This window comes from Apteryx mantelli, chromosome 17 (genome assembly GCF_036417845.1).
Source record: "Apteryx mantelli isolate bAptMan1 chromosome 17, bAptMan1.hap1, whole genome shotgun sequence".
In the NCBI taxonomy this organism is placed as follows: Eukaryota; Metazoa; Chordata; class Aves; order Apterygiformes; family Apterygidae; genus Apteryx; species Apteryx mantelli.
The window spans coordinates 18519679-18537678 of NC_089994.1; the positions used below are offsets into that span (position 1 = coordinate 18519679).

General features: G+C 41.7%; 1 protein-coding gene across 2 annotated transcripts; it reads left to right on the plus strand.

Annotated features, from left to right (window-relative positions):
• Positions 1–709: 709 nt before the first annotated feature.
• ANKRD13A (ankyrin repeat domain 13A) lies at positions 710–16533 on the plus strand. 2 transcript variants are annotated; one of them, XM_067306891.1, is made up of 16 exons: positions 710–809; positions 1596–1674; positions 4092–4224; positions 4362–4486; positions 4937–4982; positions 5670–5813; positions 6301–6496; positions 7640–7706; positions 9151–9232; positions 9978–10036; positions 10833–10963; positions 11397–11554; positions 12054–12170; positions 12931–13082; positions 13338–13402; positions 14199–16533. In XM_067306891.1, exons 4-16 carry the CDS (start codon positions 4397–4399, stop codon positions 14395–14397), a joined length of 1506 nt encoding a protein of 501 aa, XP_067162992.1. In that variant the 5' UTR covers positions 710–809; positions 1596–1674; positions 4092–4224; positions 4362–4396; the 3' UTR covers positions 14398–16533. The 2 variants fall into 2 exon arrangements, with proteins under 2 accessions (XP_067162992.1, XP_067162991.1); XM_067306890.1 differs by having other exon boundaries at positions 749–809; positions 1567–1674.
• The last annotated feature ends 1467 nt before the right edge of the window (positions 16534–18000 follow it).

The window sequence follows — 18000 nt, forward strand, 5'->3', positions numbered from 1 at the left end:
AAGGCGGCTCGCGGCGGCCCTAAGCCGCCATGTTCACTCCTGGCGTAAAGACGGTAGACGGGTGGAACGAGGCCATGCGCGCGGCGCTGTCGGCCATGCTTGTCCCTGGCAGGAGCCTGCCCACCAGCCGCTTCAGGCCGTGCTGTCTCGCGCTCAGCGTCGGTCGCGCTTCCGCGGAGACCGTTCTGTAAGCAGCTCCATAGGCCTTACTGACTGTCCCCCCACGGGAAGCTCATAACAAACACGGATGCGGACCCAGGAGAGAAGGCAAGGTTTTAAAGGCGTGGTCCCAAGCGGTGGGCAGGGAGCGGGGTGATGGCAGGACTGGCGGAAGGGACTGTTCTCCGGAAACCCGTGCCCTCACCCGACATGGCGGCCGCGGAGGGCTGCCGGGAAACCCACGCTGCCCTGACGCAAGATGGCGCCCGGAGCCATCAGTGCCCACAACCGCCCTCACCCACGATGGCGGCGGCAGCGCGGCCGTTGCCGCCCCCTTCGACGGCAGGGCTGGCGGGCGAAACTAACTCTTGGTGCGGGCGGGGGGGGGTGGGGAGGGAGCAGGGCGCGCCCAGCGCCGCGTCCCACCTAACCCCGCGCCGCCGCCCCCCGCGCGGAGGGCAATGGGACGAGCTCGTGGGTGGGACGCTCCATCTGCCCGCCCGTGAGGGGGGGGGAAATGGGCGGGGAGCAGTGACTTCCTCTTCTGAGCTCGCCGGTGGCGGCGGAACCGAGGAGAGCCGAGGGGGGAGCCCCCCCTCCGCAGCGGCCGCTGCCCTGGAGAGAAAGGAAGGAAGAGAGAGGGGGCGGGGGTGAGGCCGCGGGGGGCCGCGCGCGGGGCTCGCGGCGGCTGTGGGGGAGGGGCGGGGCGGGCTCTCCCCCGGGAGTGTGTGGGGGGGGGGGCAGGAGCAGGGGGGCAGCCCTGGGTGTGTGGGGCCTGGAGGGGGGGGCAGGAGCAGGGGGGCAGCCCCGTGTGTGGGGGGAGTGGAGCAGGGGGGCAGCCCTGAGTGTGTGGGGCTGGGGGGGGGCAGGAGCAGGGGGGCCCCCCCCGGAGAGTGTGGGGCTGAGGGGGCAGGAGCAGGGGGGCAGCCCTGGGTGTGTGGGGCCTGGAGGGAGGGGGCAGGAGCAGGGGGGCAGCCCCGTGTGTGTGGGGAGTGGAGCAGGGGGGCAGCCCTGAGTGTGTGGGGCTGGGGGGGGGCAGGAGCAGGGGGCCCCCCCGGGAGTGTGGGGCTGGGGGGGGCAGGAACAGGGCCCCCCCCCGGGAGTGTGGGGCTGAGGGGGACAGGAGCCAGGGGGGCAGCCCTGGGTGTGTGGGTCCTGGGGGGTGGGCAGGGACACCCCTAGGCGTGTGGGGCTGGGGAGGGCAGGGGGCACCCCTCAGAGTGGGGTGAAGGGTCTGCAGGGGGTCGTGGCCTGGGGAGTTTGTGAGATCTCCTCCCCTCCCTCCCCAAAAGAAGGTGGGTGTCAGGAGCGACAAGAAGCTTGAGGAGTTTGGGGCCTCCAAAATCAAGGAGGGTGGGGGGGGAAACAGTGAGGGTAGGCGCCCTGCTTCCCCCCCCGCTCCTGCAGGTGTGTGGCATGATGAGTTCCCCTGGTAGGGCCGTCGGCAAGTTTCCCCTGCACGTCCTGGTCTGGAATAATGACTACAGGCGGCTGGACGAGGAGCTGCAAGATAAGGTAACCCGGACATGTAACCAGCAACCCGTCAGTAGAGTCTTTCAGGCTTGGTGGTCCTGAAGACCCTGTGCTATCCTGCAGGGCTTAATGGACCTTACTTACCGCCTTTCCGGGGAGACGTAACCCTGTTTGTGCACCCGGGTCTGTTTGCCAGGCCTGCGCGATGGTTATCCTTCTTTAGCTAGTTAATTGTGGCTGAGAGAGTGCTATAGGAAGATGTAGAGAGATATTTTTTGTTATGTAAGGTATTCCTTAAACTTTGAGTTCTTACCTGTAAAACTATGCTCAGAGCATTCAGATGTGGTTTTCAAAATGGCTCTATAGAAAGTATTAGGACTGATTGAAACAGATCAGAAAGAGCAGATATGATGGATGTTAAAATTTTCTGTGCCAGAAAAGCAATAAATACTGCTTACCTTAGTGGGAAATCAACATGCAGCAAAGGTGGCTGCTGCTGCCAAAGATTAAACTGGCCACTATCTTGCCGAGGACGAACAGTTCTTATGGCTTCTTTGCTGTCCAGGACTGCAGGGGCAGCAGTTTTATACTTGCTGGAATGTTTTCAGCATCTCTGTTAAAAAATGGATCATTGTTTCATGCTGTAGAGTAGAAAAATACAAAGCCAGCCCTCTTTGGGAACAACCAAGGGAGAAATAGTAATGACGTAAGGAGATGGTCTGAAAATCTGCAGCAAACATCCTCCTTGCTGAGATGCTGTGGGAAAACACTGGCATCCATTAGTATGGAGTATGGAGTACACTTTGCAGAAGCAGAGCATATTAATTACATTATGGCTGACACCACAAGGATATGATCCGAAGATGAGCTGTGCCACCTTCTAACTAGCGATTACCATTTGCAGTTCTAACAGTACACCACGATTTACTAATGCTTGCTTAGAGCATGCTCCTGTTCTTTTTAGATGAATCTTTGGAATGCAGCTACTAGTTATCAAATTCATGTGATCTTAGTCCCTACTTAACAAAATGCTTAATTTGAATGACATGTTGTTTCTGTGTATTTATTTCTATTTCAATAATGTTCTCATCCTTGAAAGTTTGTAATTAAACAGGGATAATTCTGCTCTTTGTTAGTCTAAGACTGCAGTTTGGTTAGCACGTACATCTGTGAAGTGCTGCTTCTTACCTCAAAACGTTTCACATTGTAAGGAAATGAGCAACATGTTAAGACAGAATATGTTTGTCTCTCATTTCCTTTATCTGCTTTTAAATAACTTTTTTTTAAATTTTAAGTATTCCAAAGATATGCTGCCCCCTGCTTCCTTGGGATAAGCTTCTTGCTTTTGAAGGGGTGGGTGAGAGAATCAAAAGAAACTTGCCAGCTGCACTTGGTGTGGCAAACGATGAGTAGAATGTATGGTTACCTGTTAACAACATCAAAGCAAATTGGGAGGGATTTTTTTTTTTTTTAAGGGTCCATTACCTGTCAGTATGGTGGACATTGGAGCTGTAGAAAGTGGGGAAGTTAATTAGTATTTGACCACAGAAGTGAAAAGAGAATGCTTTCAATGAAGCTTTCCCAACTCTGTGTGTGATCTTTCAAACCTGATGCTGTCAGATAACTGGGTTAACTTGCATAATAACTTTCCTTTCTTATTCTGCTATTGACTTTCCCCTTTTCCTTTAGTTATAGATGCTCTTCTGTTTCAAATCTCTAAGCTAATAGTGAAAAATATGTAAGGTATGAGTATGTTGTGCTTGCATGTTTTGGATATTTATGCCTGTGTAGTTACCTTTTTTTTTCTTTCTTTTTTTTTTCTTGTGACTTGCATAATGCACTCACTCTTCATTGTGCTGTGTGTGTCAGTCAAACGGATGCTTTGTAAATTACCATTTGCTTCCATACTTTCAAAAAGTGCTATACAAAATGTGTTGTATGGCCTGTCGCTCTTTCTTTTCCTTTTTTTTTCTTTTTTTTTCTTTTTGATTTAATGTGCCATATAATACCATTCTACCCTCTAGTGATCTCTCAGGCTGTTGACTGTCATGGTGCAAAACACAAAGAGTAGAACTCCTATCTTCTCCTGAAAGAGACTGTTTCTGAAGGGAGACAGAAGGGGAAGTAATGTCGGAGTTCTTGTTGATGCTTCTCATTTCTTTTCCTGTAATGTTTTACAGTGATATCTGTTCTTATCCTGTTAGATTTATGGGCCCTGTTCTGCTTCTCTTTTATTTCAGTAGGGAAGTAAGATCGCACTGTAAGGAGTGCAGAAGGGCAATACAGTAGTGTTATGAAAGCTGAGTTGACTAGGTGTCACAAACTGATATATGGTAATACTGACTCCTGTTACATTATTACTGACAAGCTTTGTTTATACGAACTCTCCTCAGTGCACTCTGATTAATTGCATTTGATAGAACAACTAGAGTATTATTTCTATCTTGGATACTCAACAGGATGTTGATCAACGTGATCCGCGAGGCCGGACCTTGTTGCACCTTGCTGTTTCCTTGGGTTATATAGAATCTGCCAAAGTCCTCCTTCAACACAAGGCAGATGTGACCAAAGAAAATGCGCAGGGATGGACAGGTAAAGATAACTTGAAAAAAAGTTAAACTGTATGTTAATATTTTTCAATTGTAAATGTTGTATTTTTGACTGCATTTTATATTGCGTATTTTGTTTGAAAACCACCTGAAACCAGCTTGTGTCTTGATTTCTTTCAGTTTTACATGAGGCTGTCAGTACAGGAGATCCAGAGATGGTACATATGATTTTGCAGCATCGGGACTATCAGCAAACATCTATGACGCTTGGAGGAGTTCCTGAATTACTCCAAAAGATTAACGAGGTAATTATTTAGTTGAATCAGAATTACAGTCTGGAGCAAGAGGTTCAAAGTAGTTCAGTTAAGTAAACTGAAACCAGATGAACAGAGATTAGAACCCAGCTGATCTGAAGTTGGATGATTTTGTTCTTCATTTCAATTTGTACGTCTCATAGACCTGTGGGAGATGATGGAGATTTTTCCTTGACTACGCTTGGTTATGAACTCCAGCATTAGAGGCTGAATCTTGAAGCTGTTACTGCTTCTGTAGTAAAAAAGTGAAGAATAGCTCAGTAGAAATGTCTTTTATATCTCTTGGTTTCAATTTCATTGTTTTAAGGTTTGTTTGTCATGTCTCAAGTTCTGTGTGGTTTTTGTGTTTTTTTTTTTTTTTAAATCTGAAACGTAATGAGAAATGCTACACTGAATGTTTGGTTAAAACTATTTGTTTCACAAAGTATTTTCTTCTTTCAGACTCCTGACTTTTATGTGGAAATGAAATGGGAATTTACTAGCTGGGGTAAGTATCTTGATCGTTGTTACCTCTTCTAAATGGTAAACAGAACGACCTGCTTGTGTACAACTGCCACAAAAGATGTGCAGAGAAATATGCTTATTAGAATCTTCCTTGCTTTCCCCCAGTATACATATCTTCACCCCTCAAAATATTCAGAGCTTTGAGGATTTGATTTAACCTCTTATTTTTTGGTTGCATAAATTGTTCTTTTAATGGAAACTGCAACCATTGTCAGAGTTGTTGAAGACTTTCCTCGGAGCTTTGTTTACCTGACTCTGGGTACAGGGTGACTAAGACAGTGATACACGCCTCATATATTGGTGCACAGTCTACTCTAGAAACCCCTGCTCTTCTTTTAAATGAATGAATGCTGGGCCTTACAGCTGACTTCATTTTCCAAACAGCTAACTATTAAACTGCTAGGAGACTGTTTTATCTCATTTCACATCTTTTAGTCTGGACAAATGTCTTATTCCTTTTCATGTTCATCTTTAAATTAAAATCAGTGTTTTTAGCCCCTAAGTTCATCATTCTTAAAGGTAGAGAGGATCAATATTGTCTCCTTTGGAATAATGATTGTAGTACTTTATTGAGCAATTCCTATACCAGGAATATAGCTTCTGGCTGAGTTCAGACTTCCTGTGCACTTAGTCTCAGAGTATTTTATACTTTTATATTTTTCTTTTATAGTCCCACTTGTTTCTAGAGTGTGTCCAAGTGATGTCTGCCGCATCTGGAAAAGTGGTGCCAAGCTACGAGTGGATATCACATTACTGGGTTTTGAAAATATGAGCTGGGAGAGAGGAAGACGTAGTTTAATTTTCAAGGGAGAAGGTAAATATTTTAGCATGTCTGAATCATTGATCACTAAATACATTGTAAGCCCCAATGAGAAATACCAGTTCTACTCAAGAAGACCTGTTGAGAATGTGTACTTAGCTTTCAACAAAAATTTTCTACCTATCTTTCATGACCCGTAGAGTCACTGTTTTGGGGTTTAACATAAGGGCTTGACTTCTTTGCTTTGAGAAGACTTGGGGTCAAAATATGGGAATAAGGCTAAAATTTGATTTCAATCTCTTCTTTACTGGCTCCCCTTCTATTCTGCCCTCACCCCCCCCCCAAAAAAAAAAACAAAACAACAACAACAACAACAAAAAACTGATTTGGAGATGTATCTGAGACTATCTCAGCTGACTACAAAATACAATGAATTAACTTCCAGCCTCATTTTCATATAGACTATATATACCCTGTTCATTTTTTCCTTCTTGAATACTATTGGTAAGTTTGCAGATGATGAGATATATCATTCCAACAGATACTGGAGGCTGGGCAGAGCTAATTGAGATCAATCATGATGATAAGTTTGTTACAACGGAGCGTTTTGAGATTTCCCAACACATGAAGCGTTTGACGTTGGGATCTATGACACCGAAAAGAAAAGATGTGGAAAGACGCCTTACGTCTCCAATTATTAATACGTGCCTTGATACAAAAAATATTGCTTTTGAAAGGTAAGGTATGAAGTTTCTCATAGTAAATAGATTCTGCAAGATTATGGTTGATCATACTTGCAATTAAGCTTTAAAGACAAACTCTCAAAGCCCTGTTAATAAAAATATTATGTCTGAAATTACTTTAAACTTCACATGCAGTTAAAGAAACTTTGCTTGGTCAGCTTACTGCTGTTGCTTGGCAAAAAGTTTCCAGTTGAACTGATTTGCATGAAGCTTTTGGATCATCATATTAGTGGGGTCAGTGATAACCCCTCGTGTTACAAGTATGTAGTTCACCCAAATCTGTATGTGTAGTGTCAAAACTAATGGACAGACTGGGCATTGAGGATCCCGCAAGGGAATTCACAGGTTTTATGTTAGCTAAATGAGTTATATCTCACATTAATACTTTTAATAAAAATGCTTGTATAGTATCTCTTCTCATAGTACTTTCTACTGTATTTGTCTTCCTTGTTTATTAATGTTTGTTTAATCTAGGTATCCGTCAGCTTAGTCAAAGGTGCTGAAACAAGCCTTTTTATTACGCTCCTTTTGGAGTGTTCTGAAACACAGTAAAACACCCCTATGATCAGGTCATATTGTAAACGAGAGGCGCTTTCAAAGTGAGATATGTAATTCTGTCATTTTTCTCCGGAATATTTAAGCACTCTTTCAAAGCTTCCAAAACTTAGTCCCTGTGAGGTTCAGTGAGCCTTAGTAAAGGTGGCAACTATACATTCAGAAACTTGTCCCAGGGTTTCCTAGACAAGTGATCCTACCAACCACTTCCCCAAATTTCAGTGACAGGTTACTTTTGAAATTAAACTGTGCATGTTAAAAGCTGCTCTGGCCAGGCTGTCAGACAAAATTCAGTAAGTTTTTAGGTTCTCCTCCTCCTCTGTGGCTCAGGCATCCAAATCCCAACCTAAAATCTCTCACTGAGCCTCTGCGCTTTGGCCATGGACTGAATAAGAACAGAAACAGCATGGCCTCCTCAGCCCTCTCTTGGTACGTGTGTGTGGGGACAGACTGGCTTGTGCTTTTGTCTGGGGTTGCTAATCAAATAAGCTATTGTTTGTTCAAAGCTTTTTGAGAAAAATGGGCTGGGGACTGTGTAGAAATGCAACTGTGTAGACGCTTGTGGTGTTCACTTTTTGTCAGAACCACATCTGGATTCTGGGTATGGAGGACAGAGAAAGCAGAAGGTGTAAATGGTTATGAAGCAAAGGTAAAATCTCTTCTGTACAACTAAGAAGTCTTATAGCTAACTGAAGTGTGATTGTGTTATGCCTTTATTTCCTGAATATCCCAGGTTCTAAATTTCCCCTGAGAGCTTTCTTGTTTTGCCAGCAGAACTGGGCAGGAGTGAGGAACTTCAAGGGTGCCAGCCTTATGGGAGTGATGGTGCCTGTGTGTAAGAATGTCAGCAGGGGCTTTTGGGGAGAGAAAGAATCAAAGCACTTCAGGAGAAATGGGACAAAAGGTTCAGCATAACCAGTAGAACTCACTTCTATCCAAGAACTAGAACTGAACTCATTCTGGAGTGCTGGCATCTTTCACTGTTTAGAAGATGAGGAGCCCATTGATGAAGTGCCTTGAGCTCTCACAAATGGCAGGACTGCAAGAAAGTGATGTAACTCATGGCAGCAGGAGGCCATTATCAACTCAAGTAAAAGACTGCTGGTAAACTAAAGACCCTGCCCCTGCTGATGAGCCAGGCAGTGGCGTTGATTGATTCCGTGTGACAGTGGTTTTTTGGTTTTCTGTTTCACTTTTTTAGAAGTATTTTTGAAGATGGCTTTTACAGCCTTAGTGTTTTAGGAATTTTAAGTTAAGAATTGCAAGAATTAACTTTCCTAATTAATAAGTCTCTGTTTACTCCAGGTTTTGGAATTTGTGCAGTAAACAGCACTTTTTTTTATAGTTTCATTTAACAGTAAAATTAATGCTGAATAGCTTCATAGATTTATATGAAGACTTCTCTCATAAGACTGCAGGACAGTTCAGTTGGACACTGGAGTTCATTAGTGTTCCTGTGTAATTAAACCATCCAGTAAATTTCATTTGGAAAATCTTATCAATGACCTTTTGTTTAGAAATAGCATAGTCTGGCTTTTCTTCCCCGTTCTCTCTCATAAAATCTCTGCCCAGGTGGGGAGTCTTCAGCAAGACAGGAAATGCTTGTCTAGTTTTGAAGTTGGTTCAGACTGAAGAAAAACAAAAGTCTGTTTAAAAGTGCATAAATCTACTTCCCAGGAAACTGTTTGAAAAGCTGAATTCTGTTGCCGTTGAAATCAATGGCCAAACTCCTTTGCTTTTTTCTTGGTGTACAATGCTTGAAAAATTAATGCTGTCTAGAGATACTTTGTCATATGATTTGTAGGTTGCCTTATTTTATCAATTTGCCCAGCAGGTGGCCGTGTAGTTTCAGCCTTAGCACAGGACTGTCAAGAAAATAGTATGTAGCATTTCTGTTGACAAGCAAAGTGAATAGAAAAGTCACTGAAGTGCAGTGTTTCATGTTGATCACCAATATGTTTAAGATACTTGTCATAAGAAGATCAATACTTCTTAATCCTGTCTTGTTTTAGATTTGTGTTCATGGTCTTTTATTACATTTAAAGAGAAGGCTGTCTTTTAACCTGTGTTGTACCTTTTTTTTTTTTTTTTAGGTGTACACTGCAAACAATGTGAATGTAGTCACAAAGATACGAACGGAACATTTAACAGAAGAGGAGAAGAAAAGATATAAAGGTAATTGTCCTATAGGATAGATGGAATTAAGTAGAGCCTCTCTGACACCTTCTCTGTGTGGCTGCGGAAGTACTAGGCAGATAAAGTGAAATACTTTGCTTGCCGATATTGCCCTGCTTTAGCTTGCATTTTGTGACTGAGGTGACTTGTTACTTGACTCCTACCATATGAATGAGCCATTATTTATTCTAGCTGTATCTGGAGGAAAGAAAAGCCCTTCAAAACTATTGAAAGCTTTAAAAGTCTGCACTTCTTTCCATGCTTTCAGCATCTCTGTTTCCTGTTCTGGAACATATTTGTGCCTTTACTTCATTTTTTGCCATGACTACAAGATTCATGTGGGTTTTGTTTGTTTGGGCTTTTTGTTTCTTTTTGGTTCCCTAATTCTTTGTAGTATTTAAATTAGAGTAAAGGGAGATCAGGCAATAACCTTGCATGGTAACCTGCCCTTCATTGATCTACCTTGGGGCCCTGGAGGGAGTCACTATGAAAAATAAAGTTATTTGATGATAGAAACCACTGAAAACCTTCTCCTCTATTCTATGTCTTGTAACCATTTTATTCTGTCACCTTTTGGTCCTGGTCTTTTCTGCCCAAGTTTATGGGAAACTTGGGCTCTTCCCTGAATGTGAGCTGCCCCCTTTACTTTGGGTTAGAAGCCTTGTTTGTTAGACTGGTGTGTACATGAATTTTAGTGCTATTCAATAATAATAGATAACTTTTTTTTTCCTCCTATTGTCTGAAGCTGACAGGAACCCCCTGGAATCCTTTCTGGGTACAGTGGAGCATGAGTATGGTGCTCAGGTGAGTGTCTTTGCTGTTTTCATAACAGGTCACTACAGTGCAGAGGTCTGTGTCAATAGAAGTTGTGTTTGCTAATGTATTCTATGCCCTTTTCATGGAAACCTTCAGAAGGAAGCAACTGCTACATATAAATGAACAGTTGAGGGTTAAAAACAAACAAAAACATCCTCAGGGAAAATTTAAGCCTCAATACAAAAATTGCTGCTGAACTGAAGAAATGGGAAACAATTCACAAAGTGAGAGGTGGGCATTAGCAGTGGTGGTGAATTTGAGCAAGCGCAGTTCTTAGGTGCATCCAACCATAATTTGGGAAAAAATGTCCACAGGTAAAGAGCCACAGACCGGCAGAGGCCTTGGTTGGGAGACGGTGTTAGTGTAGCGATCATCAGACAAATGACAAGAGAGACAGAAATGACACAGTAGCGTGCTGCTCTCCAGCAACTCAGAAAAGTTGTGTCCTTGGCTGTTCTGAAATGTGTGTTGACAATGATTGCAATATCGCCTCAGAAAAGACTCCCTTGAATCTGTATATATTAAGTACAGTAGATAATAGATTTGCCAACTGCTGGCTCTGTATCAAGATAGCACTGTAGTTGTTAACATGGATTTAGAGCTCAGTAGAAAGTACTTGTTTGGGTCTGACTTTTAAATGTGTGTGTATGTGTGTATGGCTACATATCACTGGTGACTAAAATAGAGGAGGAGTTACTCCACAAGAGGTAACTTAGTTTCTTGTAGTAGCCGCTGCCTATTCATTCTCTACTTTTTTGATCTTTTTTCTTTTTTTTCCTTATAGGATCTAACAACAGAGTTTGCCACAATTAACAATCCTACTGCTATTACTCTGGAGGAATATTTTAATCCAGAGTTTGAATTGAAAGATAGAGACATAGGAAGACCGAAAGAAGTCACCATTAGAACACAGAAGTGAGAAATGCTCTTAACTGTTTCCTGTTTTAATGTCTTTCAAATGTGTCATTTCCCAGTCATCTAATCTTTAGAAAACAATTTTGTACAAATATCTGATGAAATTCCCCCCCCCCTTTTTCTAAAATAAATGAATCAAAAGAGGTATCTTGAACTATTCAGCCATACTCTAATTCTTCTTGTACTAAGTGAACAAAAACAGTTGGAGTGATGCTGTAACTTTCTAGAAGTCCTACCCTTACCTATTGTAAGGTATTAATAACTTCTCTTATACATTGCCTTTAGTCTGACCAGAATGCAATTCAGTTTCTCAGTGCAGTAACTCTTCTGTCTCTTTGAGATGTATGAAGCAGGGGATGATGCTATGTATTTTGCTTTGTATCTGTTCCAAAACTGTAAACGTAGAATGCTTTTATGCAACTTGATCTTACAGATTTAAAGCAACCTTGTGGATGAGTGAAGAGTTTCCTTTGTCTCTTATGGAACAAGTCACTCCAATCATTGATCTGATGGCCAGAACTAGTGCTCATTTTGCTAGACTTAGGGATTTCATCACTTTGGAATTTCCACCAGGATTTCCTGTCAAAATTGGTAATGTTCAGCATTTTTTATTTTAACATCTTCATTTCCATTCTGTTGGTGTTTGCAACACATTAGTTTATAAACTGGAACAAAAAGCTAACAAGGTTTTTGTAAATGTCATCTTCACCATCTCTAGAAGTGAGAACCCAGCTATACATTATCTTGTGAGCTTGGGATCATTAAATCCAAATTCTGAAGGACCAGCAGAGTAATGTAATTTTAAAGACAATATCATTTCAGTAAGAATTAGCTGTTTGCTAGCCTTTTCCTTTTGTCTCCAATGTCTTAAATTATTAAAATCTTATGTTAAAATCTGAGAAGATTTAGAAATAGTGAGACTGACCAAGTGCAACTTCTTGGTGAAGTGGGTTGTGATTTGCTTTGTGGTTATGGGATGGTGTTTATGAAATATATTCAGTAAACCTGTACGGGTTTGATGTGGCTGCAAGTGTGGAAGTGAATGACAGAATTCTCTTTTTTTATAGAAATCTTGTACTCTTTCCTATAGAAATTCCCTTATTTCATGTGCTGAATGCCCGAATTACTTTTGAAAATGTTAATGGCTGCAGGACAGCTGACAAACCATCATCGCAAATCGGTGGAGGTGCACAGTGTGAGACATCGGGTAAGGAGTGGAAAGTTGCAGTGGCTGCATCTTTTTATATTTCTGTCAGTGGAATCCACAAAAGAAAGAGACAGGTTAACTACAGAGAATGCAAAATTCACAGATGAGAGGAAGCTGCAATGCATGACAAAGCTGATCTGGAGTGTGTCATATTGGTCATATCAACCCATTCTGCCCTTTCAGAGCTTGCTCAAATGACTAAGCTGAGCTCTAGCAAGCTTTACAAAGTGTTTTAGCATCTAAATTATGGTGCATTAGATCACAGTGCTGCTGCTAGTGAGAAAGCTACTGCTTTGGGAAGTGGAATAGAAAAGTGCTGTGACAGATCAGGCTGCGTGCCTTTCCAGGAGAGAGGGAATTATGTTCGAGTTAGATGTTTGTGACTGCACGTATCCAGTCATACTCCATCCTATGAGCTGTTACAGACCCGGTCATTAGGAATATCTTCACTGAAGTCTGAGACACTCCAGTATTTGTTTTGCAGCCTTGCTTTTCTTTTTGTCGGAGTTCAGCCACCTTTGCTCTCTGCTGCACATCGACTTTACTTGTACAACTTGTCAGCATCCTAAAGGCTGTGTTCTTTCACTGCTGTGCTTGGTTGCCATATAAGTCTTTCAAAGCCTCTGGGTATGTGTAGCCAGGTGGTTTATCAAAGTTTTTGGAGTTAATTTAATTGTGCGAAAACATTTATCAGAGTTTTTTGAGCAACAATTGTAAAAATACACTATGCCATGTTTGTAACTATATTTGGCTTCTACAGGTGCTACTTTTGAGGTTGACCAGTCAGTGTTTGAGATCCCTAAATCTTACCATGTCCAAGATGATGGCAGGAATATACATGTGCAGGATGAAGATAACGAGATTATGCAATTTGCTATTCAGCAGAGTTTGTTGGAATCTAGTGGAAATAAAGTAAGTGTGGTGTAATCCACTCAGTGCAGATCTAACAGTCTTGCAAGGACTATGGAGAGATAGTTGCACCTCTAAATTGCACCAATGTATGGAAAAAGTTATGCAGGACCTCTTTTTCCTAAGAACCTCAAAGGAGAAAAATATAGTAATAAATTTAAAAAAGTAGAGAGAGAGTAACTTAAGAGTTACCTTTCACTGAGTTGCATTGCAAGTCTGCTAACTGCTGTGGAATTTTTCCCCTTTCACCATTTCTAGGAAATGGGAGTGCATTCCAACGGAGCAGTTGCATATTCACAGGACTTCAATTTACAGTATCAGAGGTAACTTTTTTTTTTCTTCCATGTCAAGCCATGCTGTGATAAAGCAAAATACTTCCAATAGTAGCATGAAGGAATTGTGAGGGTTTTTTTGTCCGTTCAGGTATAGATGCACAGAACTTGAGGCCTCTTTTCCTGTTGTTCTTATAGTTTTTATTGTTTCAAGAAATAAGAACCTCAAATTAGGCCTCCCTGGTTTACATAACATGACCCTTTCGCTCAGCTGTAGGACTGGAAGACACATGTAACTGAGATTCTTTGCTCAACAAAATAAGCACAATTCTTAGAACTGTGAATTTGGTCCCTGTAAGTATAATGTTTATTAGGTACTGAACACGTCAGGGTAGCTCTTATTTAATTTCAAAATCATTATGTAATCCTTACAAACTTGGAACATATTCAATGGACCCCTGAGAATATGCTGTGGGGTTGTCCTGTAGCTAAGCGCAAAGAAATGTTTGTGCACACAAATAACTGCGTCCTCCTGGTGCTTTGGGTACATGGGAATGATGGCACCTTTAAACAAGGTGAGGATCCTTTCAGAAGCACACTGAAAATTTAACTGTTAGTATTTTAGTGTGTATAAAAGATTCTGAGGAACCTTCAAAGAACAGGTTTTATCTTGGGAACTTTATGGCTGTTAGAACACGTTGCACTCTCACCTTGAGAATTGCTTTCTTCCCTTTAGGAAAAGGATTCAAATTTGCAATTGGAAAACAGTTGCTAAGGAGGATTATTGCAGGAGAAGTGATATAGAATCTGTGCCTCTTGTTTCTTGAAGCTGTTTTTCTTTCTTCAGGGCACTGCAGGAGAGCTTTCTAACAAGCGCAGGTAATTCACACTGCAGTACTCCTAATGAGCCTTCCAGTTTTGAAAAAGACTTGCAGCTTGCTATGGAGTTGTCTGTCCGAGAGCAGGAGGAGCGGGAGAAGCAACGTCGTGAAGAGGAAGACGCAGAGCTTCAGCAAGTTCTACAGCTTTCTCTTGTGGAAAAATAACTCCTTAGTGATCTCCTGAAATAAGGATGACCAAAGTTGTGTGAAACTGAAAGCTTTTATAGCCATCAGTCTGAGGACTACTCCTGGATTACTAAAGTAAACATTTCACCTGCCTTCTTAATTGTCATCGTTAGCATAAAAGGTGGTTCAGAACCTCTGCTGTGGTTTTCCACCTTGATTTGTGGGCTGGAGCGCTACCTACAAAAAAGACTCTTTTGCAGATTGTGCAGTGCTTAAACGTGAGGGGAGTTTCAGAACATGGGGATCTGCATTTGGCTCCCCAGCCATGCAGTCTTAGCTTTGAAAGAAAAGTGTTACATAAACACATTTATTGAAGAGCAGGTGGAAATTTTGCTTAGCATCAGGATGTAGGATTGCCATCAAGTTTGAGAACATGGTCTGTGGGGAGTTCAGGGGGGAAACCTCTTCATTACTTACCAAAGAAATAGTCATCTGCTTAGTTATTTCTGAATAATTCAAAGCCATTGACTGTGCTTCTTCCAGTTACGTGGAAGGATATCTATCTATCTATATATGTACACACACATACATGCATACAGTAGTTTTTCATGCTGACAGTGTATCATGCTGACAGACGTTTTCTCTTAGGTTTGTTTATACACGACTAAGGATATTTCCTCTCTAGTTACCAAGATTTTATCACATGCTCATGCTTAAGAGGGATAATTTTATACTTGAACAGCTAATCCAAGCTCAAGATTAAACTAGCGCTTTCTGAAAAAGGACAAAACAAGCCAGTAACATTTTAGATCCTAAATGGGACCATCTGTCTGTTAAAGTAGTAGTTTCTTTAGTGATTCAAAACCAGCTAGTTCACATAGTCAGAGGGCAGCAAGAAAATAACTGGTAGATACAGGTGCTTCTTGAGATGATTCTCTGTGTGCGTATGTGCATGCGTGCGTGCCTGTGCGTGGGTGCTAAACTCAAAAAAAAAAAAAAAAAAAAAAAAAATCAGGTGGAATTTTAATGTACACTTATTGAAAAATGAGTTTTAATAATTCTGTCATCTGAAAGGGAAATGCGTGTATTGCTTTTTAAAATTCAAATGTTCATCCTTCATGTGAATACATATATTTTTTTATCTGAATCTTTTTATTGATTTTAAAACAAGCCAATACAAGTACGCTCCAAAAAAAAAAAAAAAAAGGTGGTATCGTAACAATTCAAAAGTATATTTTAACCAGCTTTCCTCAGGTCTTTAGTCATACTATATATTTGTAGCTGTTTTGTCTGCACTTCTGTCAGTGTTTACAGTGTTTATGCTGTGACTCTAAAGTGCACTCCACAAGTACACGATGTACATCCACAGGAAAGCCTTATTGTAGTCAAATGTGAGCAATACTTTTTAGTCCTGGCTGGCAGAAGTGTAAAGAACCTATGGTACCTATGGTCTGATATTGCTGTCTAATCCTGCACTTGTTACTTGGGCAAAACAGGGCAGTTCTGTGTGACCAGCTATTAACCAGTGTAAAATCACTATAAAATAGACTTGATCATAACCAGTGAGATGGTTGGTAACTTGGAACTCTATTTTAAACCAGTAATTCATTGTTTTACATAGCAAATGACTAAAATTCCTTCTGTATACACTAGAACAGGTATATCTGCACCATATTTGTTTAAAATGATGTGGCTTGTTTCCCTAAATAGTTTATTTGATATTTGCAGGATTGTTGACCATCGCTTCCTTGCGCATTGGCAGTGGTCTGTGTTGGAATTGTTGAGTCGTTCTTTGAAAAGAGATTTTCTGTGACTTTCACAGCTGCGTAAAAGGGAATTAGCCTTGCATTGAGCTCTTGACAAGTTGTGAGGTATAAGATGGCTTTTTTTTTTTTTTTCCTTCAGCGGAAATAAAGAGTGCTGTTGCCTTTATAAAAGCATCTGTCTGACATTGCTTATTTCTGTTAAGCACTTCAACGTTTCAAGGGAAATAGCTTGAGAAAAGAATCTTATTTTCTGTGTTTTGTATATCATAAACTAAAGAATATTGTGCAGTTTTCACTTTGTTTTGTTAAGGCCCCTGCTTCTTAACCTGCGACTGTAAAAACCTTGTTTTTCACTGTAACATTTTTATTTATTTATTTTTAAGTAAACAGCCTGCTTCTGTGAAACAGATGCTACTTTTCTTAAATCATAGCTTACGTCTTAACTACATGGGTAAAAGGCATCCTCTGATCACCCGCACACAAGCTTGTGTTATTCTCCTCAAGAGCACGCGATGCTTTATTACACACACTAGTACTTTCCTAGCATAGTAACCGGATTTACAAATAATATACAAATATGTTTTACGTAAATGAAAAGCATTTTAGTGTTAGAAATTCAATGCATTACACAAGAAAGTACTGAAGAAAAAGAGATAGGAAAAGAACAGTAAAAGGTTACATACTATTTTTGATGTTAACACAGACTGGTGTAAAAAAAAAAAAAGTAACTTTTTGCAGTGAAGCAGAAAAGCAGGAACTCAAAGTTAAGAATAGTTACAGGCTGTATCTACCCATAACTAGCTCTTAAGTGCCATCAGTCAAGGTCCTTTGGGAAGTCAGTAGGTTTCTCGTGCCCCGGTGTCAGCGCTGTTTGTCTCTGTCCCTTCCCGGAAGGGAGAGTAAACGTTTACGCACTGTTCTGTGCTTTTGAACTGTGATTTCAAGTAGCTAAGCTAAGCACAAAAACAGTTCCTGATGTGTTTAGTTTGGGCCAAAAGCAGCATGCTAATAAGAATTTCCACTTTTTAATCAAAGCGTATAGTCTTCATAAAAGCAACAGAGTTAATCGAACTTTGCCTGTTACAGCGGAGTTAGCAGTAGTCATTATTTGCAGAACCACCTTTGAATTTGAGCTCTGATTCAGCACTATCTATGCTTAATGGACTACATGTGCTGATTTAAGCCAGCACTCCAGTTTAAGTGCTCAGTCTATCTTTCCTTTTCAGTTTACTTCAGCAGCATTATTATGCTGCCGCTCTCTTAAAGGTTTCTTCAGGGCTCTGGCAGAAATTGCAGTGTTGAAATGCTCAGCTGTATTCAGCTCTCCCGTAAAGAGTGAAAGCTGGGTTTTCCACTTTTGTGGACAAACTGCACTGATTCCATACATGCTGTTGCTGCTGCACAAGGTAACACCCATATTGAATATAATTCAGAAAACAGTTGCCCAGAAAAAGGAGGGGTAGCACAGAGTCCAGCTGGTAACTCCAGTGTCCTAAAGGAGCTCAGATAGTGTATTTCACCAAGTCAGAATAGCTCCTTGCTGAGAAACATCCAGCAAAATCAGGCCTCAAATAGCGGACACCGCTGCCCTCTCCCTGTCCCCTCGCACGGACCTTCCTCACCCATCTTCTTAATGGTAAATTGATCAAAGCCGTATCACAGGCTGGGAAACCAGCTACGGCACGGCTATGGCAGAGGTGGTACCAAGCAGAATGTCCGTAAATAACCAAAGGAGTCCTGCAGTGCTTATTTAGCCTTTTATTTGTACAAAGAGACACAGCAGGGAGTGAAGAACGAAGGCAAACAAGAAGACGGCTCCAGGGACCACGGAGCTGCGGCTACGGAGCCCCAGCCCTGAGCACAGGCTTCCCCCTTG

Excerpts from the sequence above, each read along its gene's own strand:
- ANKRD13A (XM_067306890.1), top strand. The coding sequence starts at position 1,576 with ATGATGAGTTCCCCTGGTAGGGCCGTCGGCAAGTTTCCCCTGCACGTC. Across the intron at positions 1,675-4,091 it reads ACGAGGAGCTGCAAGATAAG|GATGTTGATCAACGTGATCC; the intron begins GTAACCCGGACA and ends GATACTCAACAG. Across the intron at positions 4,983-5,669 it reads ATGGGAATTTACTAGCTGGG|TCCCACTTGTTTCTAGAGTG; the intron begins GTAAGTATCTTG and ends TTTCTTTTATAG.